This window comes from Phalacrocorax carbo, chromosome 4 (genome assembly GCF_963921805.1).
Source record: "Phalacrocorax carbo chromosome 4, bPhaCar2.1, whole genome shotgun sequence".
NCBI classification, from domain to species: domain Eukaryota; kingdom Metazoa; phylum Chordata; class Aves; order Suliformes; family Phalacrocoracidae; genus Phalacrocorax; species Phalacrocorax carbo.
In genome coordinates, this window is record NC_087516.1 from 36263164 (window position 1) to 36284968 (window position 21805).

Here is a 21805-nt window from a genome sequence, read left to right on the forward strand (position 1 = left end):
AGCACCTAGTTTTAGTTCTTTTTAACCCCTACACTTGCTTTACAGACAATGCAGAGAGATTAGTTACTCCAGATTACAATTCAGAGCTAGAGCTAATGCCTATCTATATACTAGGAGTAATACTTCAGAGGAACATCTCCCTCTCCCACTGATTCAGGCCAGGTAGAATAGCTTAAGTGCTTCCAGTTGGGTTTTGAACCCCGGACAGCTCATTGTGGTAGAGGCGTATCAGCTGGGGTTCTGGTGGGCGTGTTCATCCCTAACACAACACCACTGCAGAAATGTCTGTATTGAGAAGCCAGGGTTATTTTGCATTATTGATACCTGATACCAGCTTCAGAAGAACATACAGCCTCCTCTAATCGGAGCAACATAGCTAAGTTTTGAAATACTTGGAATACTTTACAAATAATACTTGCTATATGTGATGAGATGGAAGGGAGTCTGGAGACACTATATCCTTGGCTAGAATAAATAAGGGAAATGTACTAGAATAATCTAGTTTAGTATCAGTATGAAATGTATAACCAACCCAGAAATGAACTGAGTGTGCCCAGAGACTGAGTCCAACCAGTGGACATGGTGAGGAAGACTATTGATGACCACCAGAGGACCCTGGAAGACCACCAATGAACATGAATGCAAATGTGCTAAGGACATTTGCATATATTAAGGAATTCGAAGAATAGTATGAATATGGTCATTATTTCCTATAAATTTAATGAATATTTATATTTTGATTGCATATAACCCCTGTAGTAGAACAACTCGGTGCGCACACCGTGAGGAGCGATCCCCTGTGCCCCCAGCACCACAATAAAGAATGCCTGCTTTCTAAAACTACAAACGGAGTTTTAGAGGGTTCTTATATTTGCTGACTTATGGTATCACTATCACTTCAAAGCAGCTAGAGAGGGTTAACCTCTGTAACCTTACCAATTACAAAAATTACCTTTCTCAATTAGTATACTCATTAAACAACAAGGAGAGTATTCTTCAAAAAGGCAGAATGGGGAATCTCACACATGTGAGTCAGACCAGAACAGAAAAAAACCCCCACAACACTAATTTAAGAATAATGACAATGTAATTGTCAATAACAGAAAACTTGCTGAAAAAGCACACAAAAAACACTATTGTTTTTCACAAAAGCAGGAAAATAACTTGCAGATAATTAATATTAAAAAGAAATGTGTACACTAAAAGATCAGTCTATTATGCATACATATTTTTAAGTTTTATTGGATTTTTCCTTTCTTTGAAATATTCATTCCAACATATCAAGCCTTTCTCTTAACAATACAGACCTGAGCAAAGACTATGCAGGAAAAAGCAGTTCCCTCTAACTAAAAAATACATTTGTAGATAGTGATTCTGCAAGTAGACAGGTACTAGAAGTGGTCCCTATCCCTAAATAGTGATTAAAATTAAGTCTACTTACGCATATAATGTGATACATATTTATCTCCAATGGTAACATAACCCATTTCACTGAAAAGGCCAATCCTCTCCATATCACTTTTTCCTTCTGCAGGCATGGCTGGATCCGTGTGACAGTGCTCTGCACTAAAAGGGTTGAAGTATCCTTATTTATTTGTTCTACTGCAAAAGTCTATAAGCAGTCGACACCTGTAAACAAAAAGTTTATTTAAGTAAAATGCAAAAAATTTTGGTTAAAAATATTAGCAATAAATATAATCTGAAGAAAGTATTGTACAATCTGATTGACAGCTTTGGTCTTACAGGACAAATGGACTACATGGGATTTAGATGCCATTATATCTCCTCTGTTCAACAAATTCAAAACATGAGCAGAAAATCAAATGCGCTTATAATACAACTGGTACAACTTTTACCAAATTTACATAGTTTGGGTCAAAATTTATAACGGATATCATCAGAGTACTGAGATGAGAGGTTTTGGCGGCACTAACAGCTAGTAATAAAGCATGCCGAGCAGCCTCCTCCTTCATCTTGTGGGTTACCTCTAGCAATGGTTTTCAGTCACTTTCTAATGATGGTATAGAAGGTCAGTGTATGGACAAATCTGGGGTAAAACATAGAAGTGGAATTTTGGAAGCCTTCTAACTTATCCAAGACCTGGTCATGGTAAATATCTCCAATTTCTTCTTGGTTTTAATGCAAATGATTTACAGTGTTAATTTTTCCTCATCATCACCCTCATTGGAGCCTGACAGGACTAAATAAAATGCCTCGTCAACAAGTGTAAGGAACTCAAGGGCTTGAATAGAGACCAGGCTTAGCGCTGGGATTACCAGGGATCCACTTCCCAGAGTGAAAACTAGTAGAGATGGGAATCATAATCAGCTAGAGGAAGAACTGCCTTGAGGAGGAAGACAACAATATATGGTAAGTTCACCAAGAATGGAAATGAAGGTAGAAGAAATTGGTTAAAATGTTAGAAAAGCTATTTCTTGAAAGTCATAAAATATAAAAATTATCCAAAACATCAAGGATATGCAAACAAATAGCTGAAGTATCTGTGTCCATACAGCTGAAGAGAGAGCAGCGAAGTTAAGAGGACATCAGGGTGAAATACAGATTAAAGACAATGTAGATCATGTTCCATGTTGGTATTAACATTGGGGGCAAAGGCAAGATGGAAGATAGGAATGAAAATAACTCAGGCAGCAGAAAACTCTGAGATTAATATCACACATTAGCTATATCTGGCTTGTGGGTGCAGAGTAGAAAAGCAGCAGCAGCACAGCAGAGGAAATATATATAATATAGATTTTATAGATTTTATATTTTTTATTATGAAAAATAACATGCTGGAACACTGTGTACAAAGCAAGGGCTAGCCACATTTCGCTTATGCTCAGCACACAGGATGGACAGCATGGAGAAGTTTTAAAAAGCTTGAAGCAAGTTTTTTCTGCACCATGTGGAGGTTCACACAGTGTAAAATGCACCATCACTTCATCAGGTAAACTCAGGCCTGTCCTTCAAATATTGGTAGACCTAGGCATTGAGTGAGGAGCCAAAGGGCGGGCGACAAGAAAGAGCATTGAGAGATGACAGAAAACCGACCCTTGGAACAAACTTAAGGGTTCACTGTTCTGAAGGTAGTTGGGATTTAGCACTGGAACAGGCTCCCCAGGGAGGCATCACGGCACCAAGCCTGACGATATCCAAGAGCACTTGGACAACGCCCTCAAGAGACATGGTGTGAATTTGGGTTTGTCCTGTGCAGGGACAGGAGTTGGACTCAATGATCCTTGTGGTTCCCTTCCAGCTCAGGACATTCTATGATTCATTACTGATGAGGAGGATAGGAAAAATTTATCAACAATAAGCAGACCTAGAATTAAATTCTGCAGTGTAAAGCAAAGATCGTTGGTCGAGGGATTAATGGGAAGGGTTTTTGGACCTCAGCAGTTCGATGCGGCTGACGAGAGGTAACGAGGTGGAGGAGCCTGGCCCTGGAGGAGCAGCCCTGCCAGGCGGCAGGCGGGCAAGCGCGATTCTGGAGCGTCTCCCAGTTCGTAGGAAAGGTGAGGGAATAGCAGTATTTTGCCACAGAGCGCTGATACCGCACAAACTGGACCCCACAGAGATATGGTTGGCTGCCCAAGCTAGAGAAAGCTCAGCTCTAGGCGCTCCACCGCCGTGCGCCAGCCCCACCCCGCCCGGGCGGCAGCACAGCGGGGTACGGAAGGTCGGTGAGGTGAGTCCAGGGGGAACCGAGCGGCACCTACTTGCCGGAGCCGGCACCTCACCCGCCCGAGACCGCTGCCGGCGGGAGATGGGGCGGTATGGTGGTGCCGGTTGCCTAGGAGGCGGGACAGTCCAACGGGCAGAGCGGGCATGTCCCGGCTGTCCCCCCCCCGCGGCTCCCTGCGGTGGCACGGCCCAGGCGATGGCGGCTGCGCGGCGGCGCAGTGCGGCTGGGAGGCGGGGCGCTGGTGCCTCCCACAGGCCGCGATCGTGCGTGGGCGGGGAGGATGCGGGCGGGCTCGGCCCCCGCCCCTGCCGCGGCGCTGAGCGACGTGGTGAGTCTGTCCCTCCCGCGGGGACCCCTGGCAGGGGGGGAGGACTGGTCTGGCCCTCGGGGTGTGTGTGTGTCCCCCACACCCGGAGCGGCCTGTGGCGCTGCCCGGCCCCCCGTGGCGAGCGGGGCGGGCTGGTGCCCGGTGCCCGCCGCCGGGTGGGCGCTCCGCGGCGGCCCGCAGGGGCGGCTCAGGGGAGGTGCCGAGGCTCCCCGGGCAGTTCGGGGTGCGAGGCCCTCCCTGCCGGGCCGGGCTGTGTCCGGCGGGGTAGTGGCTCCCCCCGCACGCTCCCCGCGGCAGCCCTTCCCTGTCCCCCGTGGGGACCTGGGGGGGCTCAGCCTGCCTGGCCTTAGTCAGGGATTTGAAAAAGAGCCCATCGTTCATGGCGAGCCGCTGTCAAAAGGCCGCGTCCGCTCTTGCTCCTTTTGCTTTTCATTCCTGAACGTCATTCTTGCGTCATTTTTTGCACAGTTAAGGCTGTGAAGCATTTCTTTTCGTGGACTGTTAGACTGAGCAATGCCCAGACTCTTCTGGACTGTCACCTTTTGTTCCTCTCTGCTGGCACAGCTGTTTTTGTAGCGGTATGTTGAATTTCGCTTGGAATCAGTCTGGCTGAAAAGGTCTTCTCTCGGTAAAAGGGTGGTTTTCCATCTGGATGAGTTCTCTGACGAAGTTCATGTTAAGGTGTCTGCACCGAGCGGTTGTGGGGACACAGAGCAGGGGCTTCAGAAGGGGAAGGAAACAGCTGGGTGGTCTCTGTGCAGGCATAAGGCTCTTCTGTCAAATATGAAACTCAGCCTGGGTTCCAGAGGTTATATCCCCCCTCCTTTTCTTTTTTTTTCCTGGCTTTTTCTTTCCCTGAAGCTGTGATTTCCTAACCAAGATGAGCGCACGCTTACAGTTGTGCTTAATTACCTTTTTGCTCTGCTGCTCAGAGCAGCCCTTGGTTTATTTGAACTGGAAGAAGAATCTTCAGAGAAACACAACACCTGGATTGAAACAATGACACTTCAACCAAAATATTTCTAAACGGTAAAACTACAGAATTAAGACTATCTTGTTCAGGTAGGAAATGTGTTTTAAGTACTGTTCGTAGCAGCACTCGTACTTGAGGTACTGGCTCTGACAACTATGCTGCTGTGCCACTCCATTCCCTCTTTATTCACTGGTCTTCTGTATGCTGAGCAGCTGCAGCAGTTACCAGTGTGCCAGCACACTGTGGCGTAACAACAGACAGTTGTAACTTGAGAGAAAGCATGTTGAAATAACGATTCATTTTCATTGCCTCTTTTATCTCCTCAGGTTGTTCTAGAACCCATGGACATAGTCTTTAGAATAAGAGGAGGCTTGGATCTTGCATTTCAGCTAGCAACTACTGACGGTGTGTCTATAAGACTGTAACAGATTTCTTAATAAAAGTTTATTGGCATAAATGTTAGTTAACTAGCTATGATGTTTATTTTCTTGGCATTTCATCAGACGTTAAGTGCTTCTCCTCAAACTTGTAAATATTAAGTACAAAAATTGTTATTCTTTATCTCCATTAATTTTCTGACAGTCTTTTTCCATCGTATGTTTTTTATCTTAATTTGAAATAAAGTTTAAATTGCCAGTTTTAGGTAATTTTATTTACATATTTTTCCTACTTATGGATATGGTATTTGGATCACTTTTCAGTTTGAGTCCAAAGTTGACCCTGAAATTCCAAGCAATCAGAGGATAATTTGTTGAAAACTATTTCATTGTAACAGGATTATATTAATAATAGCGTTTTGACATTGTGGTCTTTCTAGAGGAATAGAGAAGATGAACAAGCTAACTAGTTACTCTGTTGAATTCAGGCAGGATTGGCTACTGCAGTTCCGTGTGGAATTGGGAGTAGGCCATGTGGTGTTAAGAGGCTCCTCTCGTCCCACATTCTTACAGCGATGCAGCATGCACTTCAGTCTGCTCAAAGCTCTCGATGGCCACTGAGCTGTCATAGGGCAGAGTGTGGAAGGAGGGTGTCTTTAGCTCAACTGCAGCTCATTCTGTATTTTAAAAGGACGTCTTTACTAGAAACTCTGAATTCAGTGCTAGTGAACCTTGAAAAGGAACTTGGGTTCACTTCAGTTCATGATGTGGAATAGGAGTGTTGAACAGGTTGGCCTTACGCATAACGACATTTTGTGAGTTGCATCCTTAGAGGAAGGCTTTTTATTTTACTTTGTTTACAGTGTAGTGAATTTTAACTACAGTGAAGCAGAGTGGTCCTGATATTGTCCAAGTGCAGCATAATATTCTACAGAGAAATAGTATGTGAATATGGCAGACCACTCCTTTGAAGGTGATGACGTTTTTCTTTTGGTGGAGATCTAGCTAAATATCTTGGGGTTTGTTTAACTTTTCTAACACTGTACTTTTATAGACTTCTAGTCCAAAAGTCAACTAATAGTGGCCAAATCTATGTTAATATGTTAAAGAAATACAGTTCGGGATAGTCTTTGATAGCTTCTTAGGCTTTGTATAGCGTGTTGCATTCTAAGTTACGGCTGTTAACCTGCCCAGTGAGGAAGACGGTGCTGGTAATGAGCAAAAGTTGCTCTGTCATAGCCAGTATTGGTTCAGGTTGTAAGGAGTGGGTGAAACTTAAAGTCAAATCAAGCTCTGAAAGACAGATGTCTGTACCAGTAATAAAGATTCAGACTGACCGGGGTGTGGCTTACAGTTTCAGGTGTGCATTGGCCAAAATGTGGTCCGCAGCTGGAGTGAACGCCCTGCTTTTCCAAAAAATTAGTATGCTTCTGGTTTGTATTTCTAGAAGATCGTATGAAGTCAGAAACATGTGACTCAGATTGAATCTTTCCAGTATTTACTCAAAAGTCTAAATATAACCATATGTAGAAGTTTATTTGCAACTGTAGACATGGTTAAGAGCTATTGATGCGCGAATTGACTACGGCATAGGTTATTCTTCTGTAATTCATTCGGCTCTTCATATTTTGCTTTTGTTCAGGCAGGTATGAGTGTGAATGTTTGAGATGGACCTGTTAAGTGAAATCTTTTGTTCTAGCTGCTGGGTGTTACATTTAAGGAAAAAAAAAAAAAGTGAGGGAATTTTCCAGGCTAATTGTATCCTTCTTGTGTTTCAGAGGCATCAACAAAAAAGGCATTAGGATATGTTTTCAGTGATCTTGCAAGCAAACTGTCTTCAGATGTTCTTGTATTAAGAATTTGCCACAGTTCGGTTTATGTGTGGCCTAACAATGGTATGAACACTGTTCCAGAGCTGACTGATGATTCTGCTTGTAAGGAGATAAGACGATTTATACAGTGAGTGTATTTTTAAATCTGTATATATTTTTAAGAGATTAATTTAATATTATAAAAGTTTCTCTTTCTGTTGATACTTCAGATTTGATCAAGACGATGAGACCAAACGGAAGCTTGGCAAAAAAAAGGATAAAAAGCTACAAGATACGGTATGTGTCTCACCCCATTAATAAATTGTATCAGACAACCTATCATATAAAAATTTTTAGATCTGCCCTCCATAGGCTTTTCTGTACACAAATAGAAATTGATGTGACTTAAAAGAATCCTTTTAAAGTCATTGAGATTCGGCATGAATGCACAGTTCCATCTACAGTATACCAGTAGAAGTTTGTCTAACATTACTAGCTTTTATTTTTAAACCCAGTTATCTCATTACTGAGTTTGATACCCAATATCTACAGTCTTACTTTTGCCTTCTTGGTGCATGTGCTGTCGGAGATGTACTATCAGTGTCTTTATTCTCTGCAGCAGCAGATAGTCAACATAGACCTCATGTTGGAAATGACATCTCCATTAGCTGCTCTGGCTCCAGTCATTGAAAGGGAAAATAAGGAGCACCACTACATTAATATGACATTGCCAGTTGATGTTGTTGTATCTGTTTCTCCAGAAGAAACATGGGGAAAGTAAGTGTTAATCCTGAACTTGTAATTTTTCAGCTTCATTTCTGCTTTTTCTTGAAATAATGAAGTAAAGCTCTTGTATCGTTAACCTGCTTAATGAAGTAGCTTGTATTATTTTTGTAATGGAATTCAACTGTGTAAATAATAAAAGCTCCTGTAGACAGCTGTTAGCTTTAATCATCTTAAGACACAATCCTTTTGCTATCTACAAAAAAATCAGTTTATCAATGTCTGATAGATTTGATGATCTGTAACAATTGCTTAGCAAGGAATGAGAAAGTCAGGAAAATGTTCTACAAATTCTTTTAGGTACGTGAGTGTGTATAAAAGTTGGAGTGTATTTGATGAGTCTTTGTGATCCCAGTACTACATTAGGGGCTACAGCTGGGTGGGTGAAGGTGGAAAACGTTAAAAGTCTTCCTCTGTGTTTTTCCCTTTGTGTTTTTTCCATAGGGTTTGTCTCTGAAGGATGCTAAATGGGGTGGATAAAACGCGCAAAAAAAAAAAAACCCCACCATATAGTCATATATATAACTTTTATTTTGGCAAATGCTCATAATGGTTGGGGTTCTGGTGCGAGACCTGGACTTTGGAAGGTCAAATCACTGGGGAGTAGTTTCTGCAGGCAGATGTGCTTTGAGTAAAGCATGGTGAGGTTCTCTTTCTCTGTGGGAGTGGAAGCATGGAAGTAGTAAGTTCATCGGACCAGGTGCAAATATGCATATAAGGATGGTATAACTATCAGAGCTATGAGAGAGAATGATCCACCATCACGATTCTACTTCTTAAATATTCTCCCTTTTACCTTGCAGGGTACAGAATCTCCTAGTGGAAGCAATTCACAGACAATTAACTGACATGGAAAGATGCATCATGAAATATATGAAGGGAACGTCAATTACCGTACCAGAACAATTTCATTTCATGTTACCAGGAAAAAATCATCTTGTAACTGTCTCATATCCTACAGGTATTTCAGATGATCAGTTGGAAAGTTACAGAAAGGTAAAGCCAACAAATACTAACAGAACCTCACTTCTACATTTTTTTTTTAAAAAATTACTATTATTATTGTCATTGAAGCAATGGTAAAGCTTTTCATTTAGCCAACATAAAATAAATATTAACAGATACTGCTGTTTCTTTCTTTAATTTATGATAACTGAAGCAGTATGCTGAATGTGGAAGTTTGATTTATTAGAAGAATTAAAACTTTAAAACTACATAGGATTTGTTTTAGATAAAACCTATCTAAATTGTACTTCTGGTACTGTATTCTTTTAATTTCTCTACTTCCCTGGTAGGACATCAGATTACTTGTAGCATGTTACTCCTTTCAGGCTTTAACAGGTGCCCTGAAAGGGTTGGGGTTGGGTTTTTTGTTTGTTTTGGTTTCTTTCTTGGGGTTATGAGTTGTTGGGTTTTGTTTGGTTTTCGGTGGCGGCAGGGAGTGCTGCTTTTTGTGGCTCACAGCTGACCAGCATTAGCTAGCTTTTGTTTGCTTGTTTTTTGCCTTCTGGTTGCCACATCCAGAAGAAGGAATATGGATGAGATAGAGAAACGGTCTGATGTGACAGTCCTTTCAGACTGAGACATGTACCTGGGAGATTCCAGTTCAGGTCACACAGTTGCACATACGGAGAGTGGGGAAAGAACCTTCTGCTGCCTTAGAGGTGTAGAAGCTGTGGGGATTTTTCATTTTCTTCTTCAATGTGAAGCATTACTGGGTATATAAAACCTAATCTATTCCTTGCGTTCGCAGAAGCCTCAGGCATTGGTGGCACATAAGTCTTTCCTGCTCTCTGTCTTCTGTTCCCATTTATCCACCCATTGCTAAGTGTTACTTTAGCTAATGCAGTTGGGTTCAGTGTTGGGTCATGTGTGTAAGATGTATCGCCTGTGTTACACACATTATCTTAGATGCTATCTCATCGTTCCTTTCACTCTTAAGCTCTGTGAAGTAAGACAATATAGCTCTTTAAACGTGGCTGCTATGTTGTAAACAATGCTTAAGAGATGTAAAAATAGACTGAATCTGCTTAAACCATAAGATCAGTATCTTTACTTTGTCTCAGCACGTGGTAGTTGTACGTCTTCAGTATTGGTTAAGATTATCATTCAGAGTGTGTGTATATATACTACTCCATAGACAAAACTGTAATCCTTTTCCATTACGGTGTATTTTACCGTACTTTCATAAGACCTTTGTCGCTCATGATAACTTCAGCGGGGCTCCAGCAGCAGGCATGCCCTTTAGATAAGGAGGTAAGCCTCCAGGAGCTTCCTTTGAGAGCTGAGATCTGGCAGTAAATGCACCCGCTGAATATTAATATATTAAAATCTGCTGAATTAAATTTTCTGAACTCTGCTCTAAAAATTGTTCATGTCTTTATTGTCACTTACAGTGTGGTGTTTCTCTTAATCCAAAATTTGAATTGTGCTCTTTATTTTTATTCTAACTTGCACGTAGGAATTACATGAGTTATTCAATCTGCCTTGTGACAGACCGTATTTCAAGAGAGCAAATGCTTATCATTTTCCAGATGAACCATATAAAGATGGATATCTCAGAAACCCACATTTACATCTTAATTCACCTGGTACAGAGTCTGGTATGGTAAGTTTAAACTGAAACATTTGTAAGAAAGTGTTTTTTATTTTTCCTGAGATTTGTTGTTAGAAGTAGTCATTTAGACAGTCAGTAATGTAGAGATGAGAGAGAGTGAGGTGACAGGCTTGGCCTTTTAAGCAGAAGGGCTTCTCTGCACAACATGGTGTTGCTTTAGCTATATTTGTCCCAAAGAAATGGCATTTTCTTGAAAAAGAATGTACACATTTTTAGTATGTATTGTAAAAGTTTCTCAGATCCAGGGCAAGAAACTAAAACTATGAACAATAATGTTTAGGAGACAAAACCAGGAGGAGTAATCATGTGTGAATAACAAACCTTCCATTCTTCCAAAGATTTGCGGTCCCCAGCAGAAGGCGTTCACAGTGCCAGCGACAGAGGCATATGACTTCTCTGAAAACTGATGCAAGTGCGATCAGATTCATTTGTCTTATCTCTTTCTGTGCAGGTTTATTTAGTACATGGTGTATATAGTTATCACCACTATATGCAGGATCGGTTTGATGACAGTGGTTGGGGCTGCGCCTATCGGTCTTTGCAGACAATCTGTTCTTGGTTCAAGCACCAAGGTTACATTGATACAGCTATACCAACACACAAGGAAATCCAACAGGTACAGGACACTTATGCATAAAATAATCTGCTTATTTGTCTAGAAAATCTTGTATGTGCTATTTTTAAAATATCAAATTCATATCTTTTGTGCTTCAGATTTGTGTGATATTTTTAATTTATATCTTAAATTGAACTATACTAGTCCTGAATTATTATTTTTTAGGAGTTTTATTACCGATCTGTCTCCAAATGTTTATTTATGTTGGGTGACATTATCTGTACAAATAAGACTCATTAAAATAGCCTTATAAATATTTCCTTCGATTAATGTTCTATTAGAAGCACAGATTATGATGTTTTTCACTGTTTTTGCCAAATGAAAGAAAACAACCAAATTTGTCATGTTAAAATCAGTTTTTAAAACTGACTTTTGTATTCAGTGGCAGCTGGATTAGTCCCCAGATGCTATGCATTGATTCACTGCTTTCTTTTGCTGCTTTGCCTTTGAGTGTAGTGGGCTTTTCCTGCTGTTTTCTTTTAACTCTCCTTTACTTCTTTTTCTATTGTCAATTCAAACGTGTGCTTGAGTGTGGGTTTTTTTCTGTTAACAGCACTGAAAGGAAAAAGCTTAGGTAGCTAATATTGTATGCCTAGCAAGAAATACTGCAATCATCTTCAGTCTTCTAAAAATCGTTCTTTTGCATTATATTTATTTACTGAACACTTAGCAAAGTTTGATGCAGTCCATAAAACAACTTTCATCATATTTAGCAGGGATGTGAGCACTAAAGTTAAAACTGCGTTTCCTGAACACTTCTCAGTCCACACCTAAACCCAAAAGCAGCTGAAGTCCATGCACTCAGGTAGTATTGTTAAATATCTAGAAGAGGGCAGTAGCCTTGAGGAAGCTTTATATCCTGAGCGGAAAAGGCCCCTCTCAAGTGCTGCATGTGACATACAAGCCTCAGAATGGAGAAGAGCTTAAAATAAACCACAACCCTCAGTGTATTTCAGTGGCCTCTTCCTCGGAGCGCTATTTTATGGATCCTTTTCTGAGATGCTTTGAATGGGAATCCAAGTGCTTCAGTCTGTGAAGTGGATTCTGCAGTACAAATGATGCACTCCACTATTAGACAGCTCAGTGCTCGCTCATCCCAGCTTGAAGTCTGCTTCTGGACCTGGGGCTACATTCTGTGCTTACAGGCACTGTCTGTAGCGGTGTTCAGGCGGCATTTCCACAAAGAATGAATTCAATATCCGTTTGTCTCCTTCTGACTGGCTAGGTTCAAAACATGTTCCCATGTATATATAACCCGACTTTGTTCACAAAAAGGGGTAGAATTGCCTACTATATGGTGTTGATGTTTGTTTTTCTTCTTCATCATGGTGTTGCAAAGGCACTGGTTGATGCTGGAGACAAACCCGCAGCGTTTGTTGGGTCACGGCAGTGGATTGGCTCAATTGAGGTACAGCTTGTTCTGAATCAGCTTTTTGGAATAACATCAAAAATATTATTTGTCAGGTAAGAATCAGTTTCTGTTTAATAGCTCAGTAATTATTAAAAAGACTGAATGCCTTAAAATGCAAATTACCGTTACAATACGTGGGATAATAGGGATAATTAAAGCGATAATAAATCTTTTAAGAGTTCCTTGTTCATAAACCCTGTATTCCTGCCTCTGGCTGTGCTGAGATAAGCGCTTACAAATTAAGATATTGCTAAACTTCTTGTGGGCTTGGGGCTCCAGTTTGCAGTCGCTATAAATGGCTTAAAGATACGCAAACTGATGTGGCGCAAATTCAGCCTATTCCTTTGCACCACAAACACCATTTTTGAAGCAGGCACGCGGTGGGCGGTCACAGGGAGCTAAACGCACACTGGCAGTAAATCATTACTTTGTCCACAGAGCTAGCCTGTCAGTTGAGGATGGAGGCAAATTGCTGAGCAGCCTGGAATAGTGTTTTCCTTTTCTGGATTTGTGTGACAGATAAAACAAGGGATTTGTTTCCATTCTGACAATCTGACACTCTCATACACAGTAAAGAACCCTACAAATATGTTTGGGAGAAAAAGGATAATGTTCAGCATTTATCAGAAGTAAAATTACTGGATTTTTATCATTTAGGCAGCACTAAGCAGACTAACAAATCCCTGAACATTTTGTGATAAATACAATAATGAAATAAAGAATATTTGCTAATTTAGCATGTATGAAAATTCTAGTCAAACAAAATACCACTCATGAGTTATGTTTGCTTAGACTGAAATCCTACTGTGGATATTCTAAAAGAGCACATGACCTGGTGATTCTTAAAGGTCTTCAATGTTTTGTAAAGCTTTATACAGACAATTTTAATTGTTTCTGTTCCAGAGCTTATATTTGCAGATGATCCTCCTCTTACTTATAGCAGCTGTGACGGGCCCTGCCAGTACGAAGGCTTTTATTCCTGCACATTAGAGGATATCGAATAGATTCCTTTGTGAACTGGGTAGAATTGCTGATAGTGCTGCTACAGGGGAGCACCAATGCTTTTTCAGGATTATGAAAAGCCAACATCTCTACCACGCTAAAAGGAAGTGTCATGCTTCTTTTTCAACTGGCCATACATAGCATTTTTGTCTTGTATGGGCTTATTTCCAGCTAGCACCTCAACTCTTCATGAAAATAAGACTTCACAGCTGCACCAGCAACACTAGCACTGAATCCATTGTTGCAAATGCACCATTTCCCAGAGTTCAGTGTTGTATTCTGTCTGCATTTAATCCTTTTCCTGGGAACTTGAGAAGCAGGCACACAGGCTTTCTTTGGCTTTTCAAAAGGTTAACCACTATATGAAGAAATAGGAAGGCAAGATACTAAAAATATCTGTCTTAATTTCCTTGCCTCGCTTTTGTCACCACTTTTGGGAGTACTGTCAGTTTTCTAAGGGGAATACGAGTCTGTCAGACGTGTGCCTTCAGCTCCAAATCCCGGAGTACATGCATGTATTGTGCATGTGCCTTTCTCCTCCGTGTAGACTTCTTTTGTGTGTGGCTGGTCCCCAGGGTTGAAAAGCAAAGCAGGGAGATTATACCAAAGCCAAGTTCAGTGTTGCTTTGGACAGATTACTAATGTTATTTGAGATTTTACTTTTTTATTTTTTTAAAGCCGGCTCGGGTATGAGTACTGCAATCACCAGTGCAATTACAGTGGAAACCTGTCTTAAGAGACGTCGTTATAAACACCTTTATCAACACCCTATTTTTGTCATGTTTCCGATGAAGTTCTGTGACTTCAGACTCCCCCTTGCTGACAGATGTAGCCAGTCTGTTTTTCAGCCACATGGAGAGAACCGCTGGGGCTTAACCAGCTGCCCCTGCTGTGGGAGGCAAGCAGCAGACACGTTGCAGAAGCTGGATGCCTCCAGGTGCTCCAGTGGCAACTGGGCTTACAGCAGCTTCATTGCTCCAACCAGAATCTGTACGTTGCATAAAAAAAACTATTTTCAGATTGTCCCAGGGTGTTTATGCAGGAAAACACTAAGCCACTTTCTAGTTACTTATGCAGTTAACGAGTGTAGTGGACAATTAGAGAATTAAGCCTAGTGAGGATGACAGATCTATTGTTTTTCTTACCTAGCCAGGGTTCTGAACTAGCGTTGCAGGGAAGAGAGCTTGCCAATCATTTCAAGACTGAAGGAACTCCAGTTATGATCGGTAAGTGCTCGAGTATCGAAGAATGCCAATGAAAAGTGCGTGGCCTCCCTATGCTAAATTTCATTTCAGTTAGAACTTGTTCAGGTTACTGTACAAGAGTTAAGCAAAACTCTAGATAAATCAAAAACTGTGCTTTTCCCAGGGGAGCCTGGAAAACAATACAGCTTAGCCTGGCTGGTACCTTTTCACTCAGTATTTCTCCCAAGCTTAGTTTTAAACCTGGTAACAAAAGTAATTGCTAATGGTGTTCTTAAAAACTGCTGTTAAAGTCAGAATGCGAGACATGACTTCTGCTCTCTAGAGGAGAAGGTTCCCAAAACTTCCCATCACAGAAGAGCAGTGTTTATCTGGCCTTGAAGAGAAGGGTATTATCCAAATTCTTTTTAAGACCAGTTTTAATGATCTGAAATGTTGGTAACATAAGAAATGCCATTCCAAAGAATGCCATAACTTTAATTGAGCCATTTTCAAGACAGATGTTTTTGAAAACGAAGAATATTGAAAATATAATTTTCAGCTGTAATAAACTGTTAATATTAGCAATTTTTGCAATCTGTATTTGGCACTCCATAAAGGTAATGTTACCCCCTCAAATTAGAGGTACCAGAAGTCCAGATTTTGGTATGAAATATTCTTGGCCTTTCAAGAGCCTTTTTGTCTGAATTTCAAGAATTTATATTCCTGTGTTGAAAAATCTTTTAAGTCTGTAACTTACCCTTCCTTGTAAGGCTCTCTTGGCGATTGGTTTAATTTTTGTTGTTGGGGGGCAGACGTTTTAGGGTGGGTTTGGGGGTTTTTTTGCTTGTGTTCTTTGGGAATTTCTGCAACTGCTGTGTGTTGTGTGGAGTCACTACTGCAGTATCCCAAGGATGTGAACTCCTCGCGCTATCTGAAAGAAGCATGCAGGATTTGACCTGTGGCCAGCTCATCCAAATACCCCCTTCCCCTGTTTGCAGGCTCAAGAAAGGGGAGCCAGAAATCACTTCTCTGCCCCTAACATCTGTTGATGAAACTTGGTAGAAAACAGCAGATAACCCTTATCCAGAAATTCTGATTTATTTTCTAATTGTAGTCCTTTTACAACCAGCAAGGTTTGCAGATTCCTTTTCTACAGTTTCTTTAAAGAAAAAGCGAGCAAAACAGGTTTGAAATATTCTTGACTTCATCTGGTGGCAGTGCTGGGGATTTAACCCGCCTTGCTGACATGGAAGAAATTTGGAAATAAATTCTCTAGTTGTAGTAAGTAAAGTGAAATAAGTAGCCTTCCCTACTTGTAGTAAAAAGATGATGTTTAATAACGTGAAGACTCTTACATAGGAGAGCTTCAGAATCATTTTGATAACCAAGCGAATCTGTTAATAGAAAGTGTTGATGTACTTTTATTTTAGGCTTGCACATTTAGCCAATCTCAGTGAAAAAACTTCTAGCAATTTGTGTTCCTCCTGTTTTAGGTGGAGGTGTTTTGGCTCACACGATATTGGGAGTGGCTTGGAATGAGATTACAGGGCACATAAAATATTTGATTCTAGACCCGCATTACACTGGAGGAGAAGATCTGCATGTTATTTTGGAGAAGGTGAGGCTCGATGCGTATGCACATATATATACACACATGCACACATATGTATATACATGTATTTTGGCAATAAACAATCAATGTTCAGCCAAATGCAAACTGGCTGTTCTACAGCTTCTCCATCCCTTGTGGAGGAAGTGCTGATCCCAGGTAACCTGCTGTGTGCTCCTTACTGTTAGTTCCTGAAACTTAGTGTCTTTGGAGAGGATGTATTGAGTCAGCAACTGTATGAAGTTGTTGGAGTACAAAAAAATATTCTTTACTTTCTCTGAACTGACCCATCTCCCCATCTACCCAGCAGTACATACAATAAATGGGTTTGGTATTTTGAGTGGAACAGAAAAATCCGTTCAGCCTGTAAAATGCTTTTACTGAAGCAGAGAAGATAGCCATTTGTTTTCAAAAAATTAAAACAAAAACAATGCTAGGCATTCTCAAATCAGGCCTTCAATGAAGTTTAAAGGGCAGGTGCTGAGCTGTTTTGAAAATCTGGGAAAACTCTATGAACAGAAGGGTATGGAGTGTTATATCCATATTTAGAGCTACTAAAAGGGATGACAGCACATTACAAACCAGCAAACAGTGTCAGAAACTTAAACTGTGAAAGTGGCTAAATCATCCCTTAGGTGTTAAGTAATCCATTTTTTTTCTTTCTTCACATTAAGTTGCAAATAGCAACTTGTTATTTCATAGCTTTATTTAACACCCTTGGGTTGGGCCCAACTAGAAAAGCTGTTGAAGAAACATGCTGGCCCCACAATGATCAAAGCTTGAACTGAATGCAGAAAGAAACAATTGCCAAAGAACATGTAGAACCAAAGGCCATTAGAGCTACAAGGTGTTTGGGAGTGGTCCAGGAGGATAAAACACTTGCAGAACCCCCCTTCCCCATTAAAAGTGGCAGGGGAAGGGAGGAACTGAGGTGGACTCTAAGGCTGCAGCTCTTTCCTTCAAAACCACCTCATACAATTATGTGGTACTCTGCACGCTTAACAGCTTTGTTAAACTGCTTTTCTGCTAAATCATAACAGCACTCCTGACATTAAGAGCCCTGTTTGGCTTTGAAGTATCTGCTATCACCAAAGAAAACAAGGATTCCTCAAGACAAGAGAAATGGAAACTGTGAGAATGACAGTTTCAGAATAATATTTGTCTCTGTAGCAGCAGAAGGAGGGGTCAGGGGAAGAAATGCTACCTTTTAGGAACTGAGTTGGAGTGGGGAGGGAGGGGCAGAGACTCCATAAAGTGTTTTCTGTTAATATTTTACCAGGCATGTAGAGAACTTCCTGAAAACTGTGTGCCATTGCATTCTATGGATATTTGAAAAGAATTCATACAGCTTAGATTAAAATTAGTAAAATAAAGTAGATCCAATAGTATTAGATAAGAAAAACAGAATTTGTACGGATTTAAATGCTATCATGGTTTTTCTTGGACAGGGCTGGTGTGGATGGAAGGGCCTGGATTTTTGGAACAAGGACGCCTACTATAACTTGTGCCTACCTCAACGACCAAAAACTATTTAAATTCCACTCTTATGCTGGAACATGCTAAGCCAGAATGCTAGCTGATCTAGGTAGAACTCTTGTTATTTATCAGAATAATGCTTTAAGTCAATCAAAACCCAGTTGAAATAGAAATATTGCTTGAGTAATTTAAATTAAGAGATTTTTTTTTAAATGAAACGTCTAAAAATAAGAGTCTTCTGCTGTGAACTGTATTTCTTACAAATACATTTATAAATAACATACTTTTCTTTTGGCTAGGACAACTTTATGTTTATATAGCATTTTTTATTATGCTAAGATCTTTACAGAGTAAATGCCCATCCTTTTATGGAATTCTGTCTTGCCAAACAGATGAACCATCCTCTACCTTTCATTGTCCATATAGCCACCTGTCTTCTGCACTATGAATCTGTTCAAAGGCACCGTTTGCTGCTGGTACTGTTGATAACAGCATTTTAGAAAAGGAGTGAGAGAAAATGGCTCTATGTACTGAACTTTGTGAACTTTGTTCTTATATTTCCATAGAAAAAATGTGAGAGAATTAATTGGTATATGCTCATTTATTTATAGCTGTATTAATACAACTATTCTAGAAAAAAAGTCTTCTGTAAGAAGTAAAAATAAACAAGCTTTCCTCCTTCTCAGGAGACAGTGTACCAGCATACATCTGGCTGCACAATGCAGAGTCCAGTCATGTTTCTTCAGACTTCGGGTTCCCCTTGCTTTCATTTTGGGATTACAGACTGCTTCTTTTGTCAGTTAGGAGACAAGATCTGTCATGAACAAACAAGAGTAAGTCTGTATCCAATGCCATCAAAACATCAGGATACACCTGTGGCATTAGTAAAGCTGCTCTCCCTGTGAGCTGCTCCCTCAATAACAGTACCTACCATTTCTTTTTTTTCCCCCATGTTAAAGTAGCCCTTTCAGGGGCATTCCCCACACACTATCCATTTTTTTACAAGACCATAACCTTAAATATCTATACTAGCTGATGCTTACTAGCGGGCTTCTAAATTCAACTGCTATGTAGCTACCACCAAATTTATTTACTTAAATGCCAAAAGCATTAAAAAAAAGGAAAAATATTCCGGATTGTAGTAAGCCACTGGTATTACGCACCATCTGATCTTCTCCTCTTCCTGCTTATGGATCTGCCAGTTTCTCTTTCAACTTTCTGTGGAGCTGGATCCTCTCGCAGCAAGCTGCGTTTGTCACTTAGCGAGTAGCCAGACTCTCCTCTCAGTGTCATTGTCCGAGTGTGCTGAATTGTCGTGAGGAACTTGGCGCATTCCAGAAAGCCATAGGCCAGCGCGAGGTCTGCTGCTGTTTGTCCACTGTTGTTGCACAAGCTGAAATGCGGGGTTAACAATAACTGTGCAATTAAATTGGACTATATATCATAAGCAAGCACTGGTCAAGATTAATTAAGTGGTAACTTCAGACACAAGTATGAAGAATCAATACTGAGAAGGCTTGTCACGGGTAGCACAGGGATCTGCTGATGCAGAGGGCTAGTATTAAATGCAACAGGGAATAATTACTTTAAATTTGTCATCAGACTATGACTGGCTTAGCACATCAGAAAGGCAAGAGGACAGTGACCAAGGCTTTAGTCAGAATGGAAGACTAACAAGGACATCTTATAATCAGGAATATTCTCTTAGCAGTTACTGTGGAGGTCTTTCTAACCAACAGTGTATGCTCTATACTACTTTGGTGTTCGTGGCAGTTTTTAATCCAGCTCTTACAACTACAGTCATGATGTATTTACAGTCTTCGCATGCACGCTCCAAACAAGAAAAAATACACCTATCCTTTGACACCGTTACTGAAATGACTAAATGTAGCTCAACTTACTCAATTTTGGCATCACCAGCAACAAGAAGAGCAAGACATTCCAAGCTCCCAGCTTTTGCTGCTTTATGGATTGGGGCTTCTCCAAGGCAATCCTAAAACCGCAATTTATACATAGCTGTCATTTCAAGGAAGGGGAATAGGATGAAGCTATCTTGTTGTCCAGTGTGATTGTTTACGGAGTGTTACTCTGTATACCAGTTTGAGTGAGATTAAAGGAATACAGCTGGTAAACTGTACCCAGTGACTGCCATTAAACAGTTAGTGAATTCATCACAGCAAAGTAGAAATACTGTCCCATGCAATACTCATTCTTTAACCTTTACCTTCTAAAAGATTATTTACACAGAATACAGTCTGTACGCTGTTTAACAGCATCTTTCAGCACCGCTCAGGGATTCCTGTGAGCAACAATTTGATTCTACCAGCTCAGAGGTACGAGCAAATTAAACAATGCAGCTAGAGGAAAAATCCTGACGTTTATCAAAGTAGAGGCAAAATTTCAGAGGAAAAGGGAATACCTGTTTGAGTAAAAGAATTAAGGTAGGTTTTTTTAGATTGCACGCAGCATTGTAAGCGTGAAAATTGCATTATATGTAGCAAATTAAATAGCTAAGGCAATACAGATAGGATTTCTTGTTCATGCTAGAATAAGGTTATTCTAAAATAAGCAACCCCAGATACCTCATGCAATACAACTGTGTATACAGAACCTCTCTTAAATAAAAATATATGTAAATAATATAAATCGGATTTACTGAGATGCCAGATTAGAAGCGGGAGGAACAAAACTTCTGTATTTTACCTGTTGGTTCAAATTCGCTCCTGTCTGCAGTTGCCAAAGTAGGAAAAAAGCTTCACCACCACAAGCAGCCAAGTGAGCTGGAGACTGACCAAAAGCATCTGCAGGTGCGTTCACACCGGTTCCTGCCTCAAACAGATTGCTGAAACTACCGGACTAAAATAAACAAGATACCGGAGGGGGAAAAAAAAAAAAAAACAAAAAACCAAAAAACAAAGGCACACTGTTATTGCCAGTCTAAGCCACGCAAGCTGTAAGAACACCGCAGGGCCGCACAAAACATCCCCCTCGCAAGTCATCGGACCTTTATGTTCCTGGAGACTGCCCTTTTACAAAAAGTAATCCAAGCATGATATTCTTGGTTTTTAATCTCTTAGCCAGAAATACTGACGGCCGCCAGCAGCGCCCCACGGTCTCCAGCTGGCCGCAACTCCCCGCAAGCTGCGCGGCATTCAGTTCCCCAGCTGGGCCCCGGCAAGGCAGAAACACCAGCCCGGGCCCCCCGAGCTCACCTCTGAACTGCAGCCCAGCACCAACATCGCCTCCCCGCTGCTGAGCACGTCCGGCTCTCACGGCGGCGGGGCCCAGCGAGCGGCCGTGCCTCCCTCCCCGCCGCACCCCGGCAATGCGGGAGCGCAAGGGGCGCCCCCGGCCGCGCCCGCCGCCCGCCGCCGCCGCACGTAGGCAAACGGGAGCAGAGGGGCGGAGAGCCGGCCCCGGCTGCCTTCCCCGGGGCGCCGCCGCCCCGCCCCGGCCGGGCCCGCCGCGCGGTGCCGGGGAGCGGGGCTCGGGCGGGCGGGGCGGCCATGGCGCGCGGGGCGGCGCGGCACGTCCCTCACGCGCCCCCGCCCCGCCGCAGGCGCGCAGCCGCCCACGCCCGGCCCCGAAACCCCGCGCCCGGCCCCGCGGTCTGAGCCGAAACCCAGTGTGCCCCGGCGTGGAAAGGCTACACCGAGGCAGCGCGGGTCTAGAAAAGGAAAAAGAAAAAAGATTAACTTAGAGTTTTTTTCCCCCAAAATACCGTAAGGCAGCATAAGGAGATCCCTGCTGCGCCCCTGCGTGAGCTCGCCGTTCCGCTCGGCGGGGCACCTCGCTGGCGGCGCGGGCCAGCGCACCCACCTGCTGCATCGCCCTTGGAAACGCGCCGCCAAAACCTGAGTTTTAATTTTCACTTCCCTGAGCACTAAACGTCCCAGAGAGGATCAGACGTGCCCTATGGGCCGGGGGCAC

General features: G+C 41.8%; 3 protein-coding genes across 10 annotated transcripts in view; 1 reads left to right on the top strand and 2 right to left on the bottom strand.

Moving 5' to 3' along the window:
• The window catches only part of CFAP96 (cilia and flagella associated protein 96), a 16998-nt gene extending 13056 nt beyond the window's left edge, over positions 1-3942 (bottom strand). For 2 of the 4 annotated variants that reach the window (XM_064449603.1, XM_064449600.1), the window contains exons 1-2: positions 3723-3942; positions 1442-1629 (exon numbers count right to left, since the gene is read on the bottom strand). In XM_064449603.1, coding sequence (XP_064305673.1) covers positions 1442-1538 — 97 coding nt within the window. In that variant the 5' untranslated portion in view covers positions 1539-1629; positions 3723-3942. Of the gene's footprint in view, positions 1-1441; positions 1630-3325; positions 3486-3722 lie in introns of those variants that run through there. The other 2 variants (XM_064449602.1, XM_064449601.1) reach the window with 2 other exon arrangements.
• On the top strand, positions 3384-18580 carry UFSP2 (UFM1 specific peptidase 2). Of its 5 annotated transcripts, none has more exons than XM_064449594.1 (12): positions 3384-3691; positions 5316-5394; positions 7145-7325; positions 7408-7474; positions 7797-7954; positions 8764-8956; positions 10422-10568; positions 11029-11193; positions 12533-12657; positions 14756-14832; positions 16284-16408; positions 17848-18580. In XM_064449594.1, the coding sequence occupies exons 1-12, from the start codon at positions 3407-3409 to the stop codon at positions 17932-17934; spliced, it is 1689 nt and encodes a 562-aa protein (XP_064305664.1). In that variant the 5' UTR covers positions 3384-3406; the 3' UTR covers positions 17935-18580. The 5 variants fall into 5 exon arrangements, with proteins under 5 accessions (XP_064305664.1, XP_064305665.1, XP_064305666.1 ...); XM_064449595.1 differs by having other exon boundaries at positions 7800-7954; XM_064449597.1 differs by lacking the exon at positions 3384-3691 and adding an exon at positions 3914-4016.
• ANKRD37 (ankyrin repeat domain 37) lies at positions 18458-21391 on the bottom strand. The gene is made up of 5 exons (XM_064449604.1): positions 21088-21391; positions 20579-20731; positions 19777-19868; positions 19039-19268; positions 18458-18689 (listed from the first exon to the last, which is right to left on the bottom strand). Exons 1-5 carry the CDS (start codon positions 21112-21114, stop codon positions 18676-18678), a joined length of 516 nt encoding a protein of 171 aa, XP_064305674.1. The 5' UTR covers positions 21115-21391; the 3' UTR covers positions 18458-18675.
• Positions 21392-21805: the final 414 nt, after the last annotated feature.

Excerpts from the sequence above, each read along its gene's own strand:
- UFSP2 (XM_064449594.1), top strand. The coding sequence starts at position 3,407 with ATGCGGCTGACGAGAGGTAACGAGGTGGAGGAGCCTGGCCCTGGAGGA. Across the intron at positions 3,692-5,315 it reads GGGTACGGAAGGTCGGTGAG|GTTGTTCTAGAACCCATGGA; the intron begins GTGAGTCCAGGG and ends TTATCTCCTCAG. Across the intron at positions 16,409-17,847 it reads TGCATGTTATTTTGGAGAAG|GGCTGGTGTGGATGGAAGGG; the intron begins GTGAGGCTCGAT and ends TTTCTTGGACAG.
- ANKRD37 (XM_064449604.1), bottom strand. The coding sequence starts at position 21,114 with ATGTTGGTGCTGGGCTGCAGTTCAGAG. Across the intron at positions 20,732-21,087 it reads TGCTGGGCTGCAGTTCAGAG|TCCGGTAGTTTCAGCAATCT; the intron begins GTGAGCTCGGGG and ends TGTTTATTTTAG. Across the intron at positions 19,269-19,776 it reads GCTGGTGATGCCAAAATTGA|CTTGTGCAACAACAGTGGAC; the intron begins GTAAGTTGAGCT and ends CCCGCATTTCAG.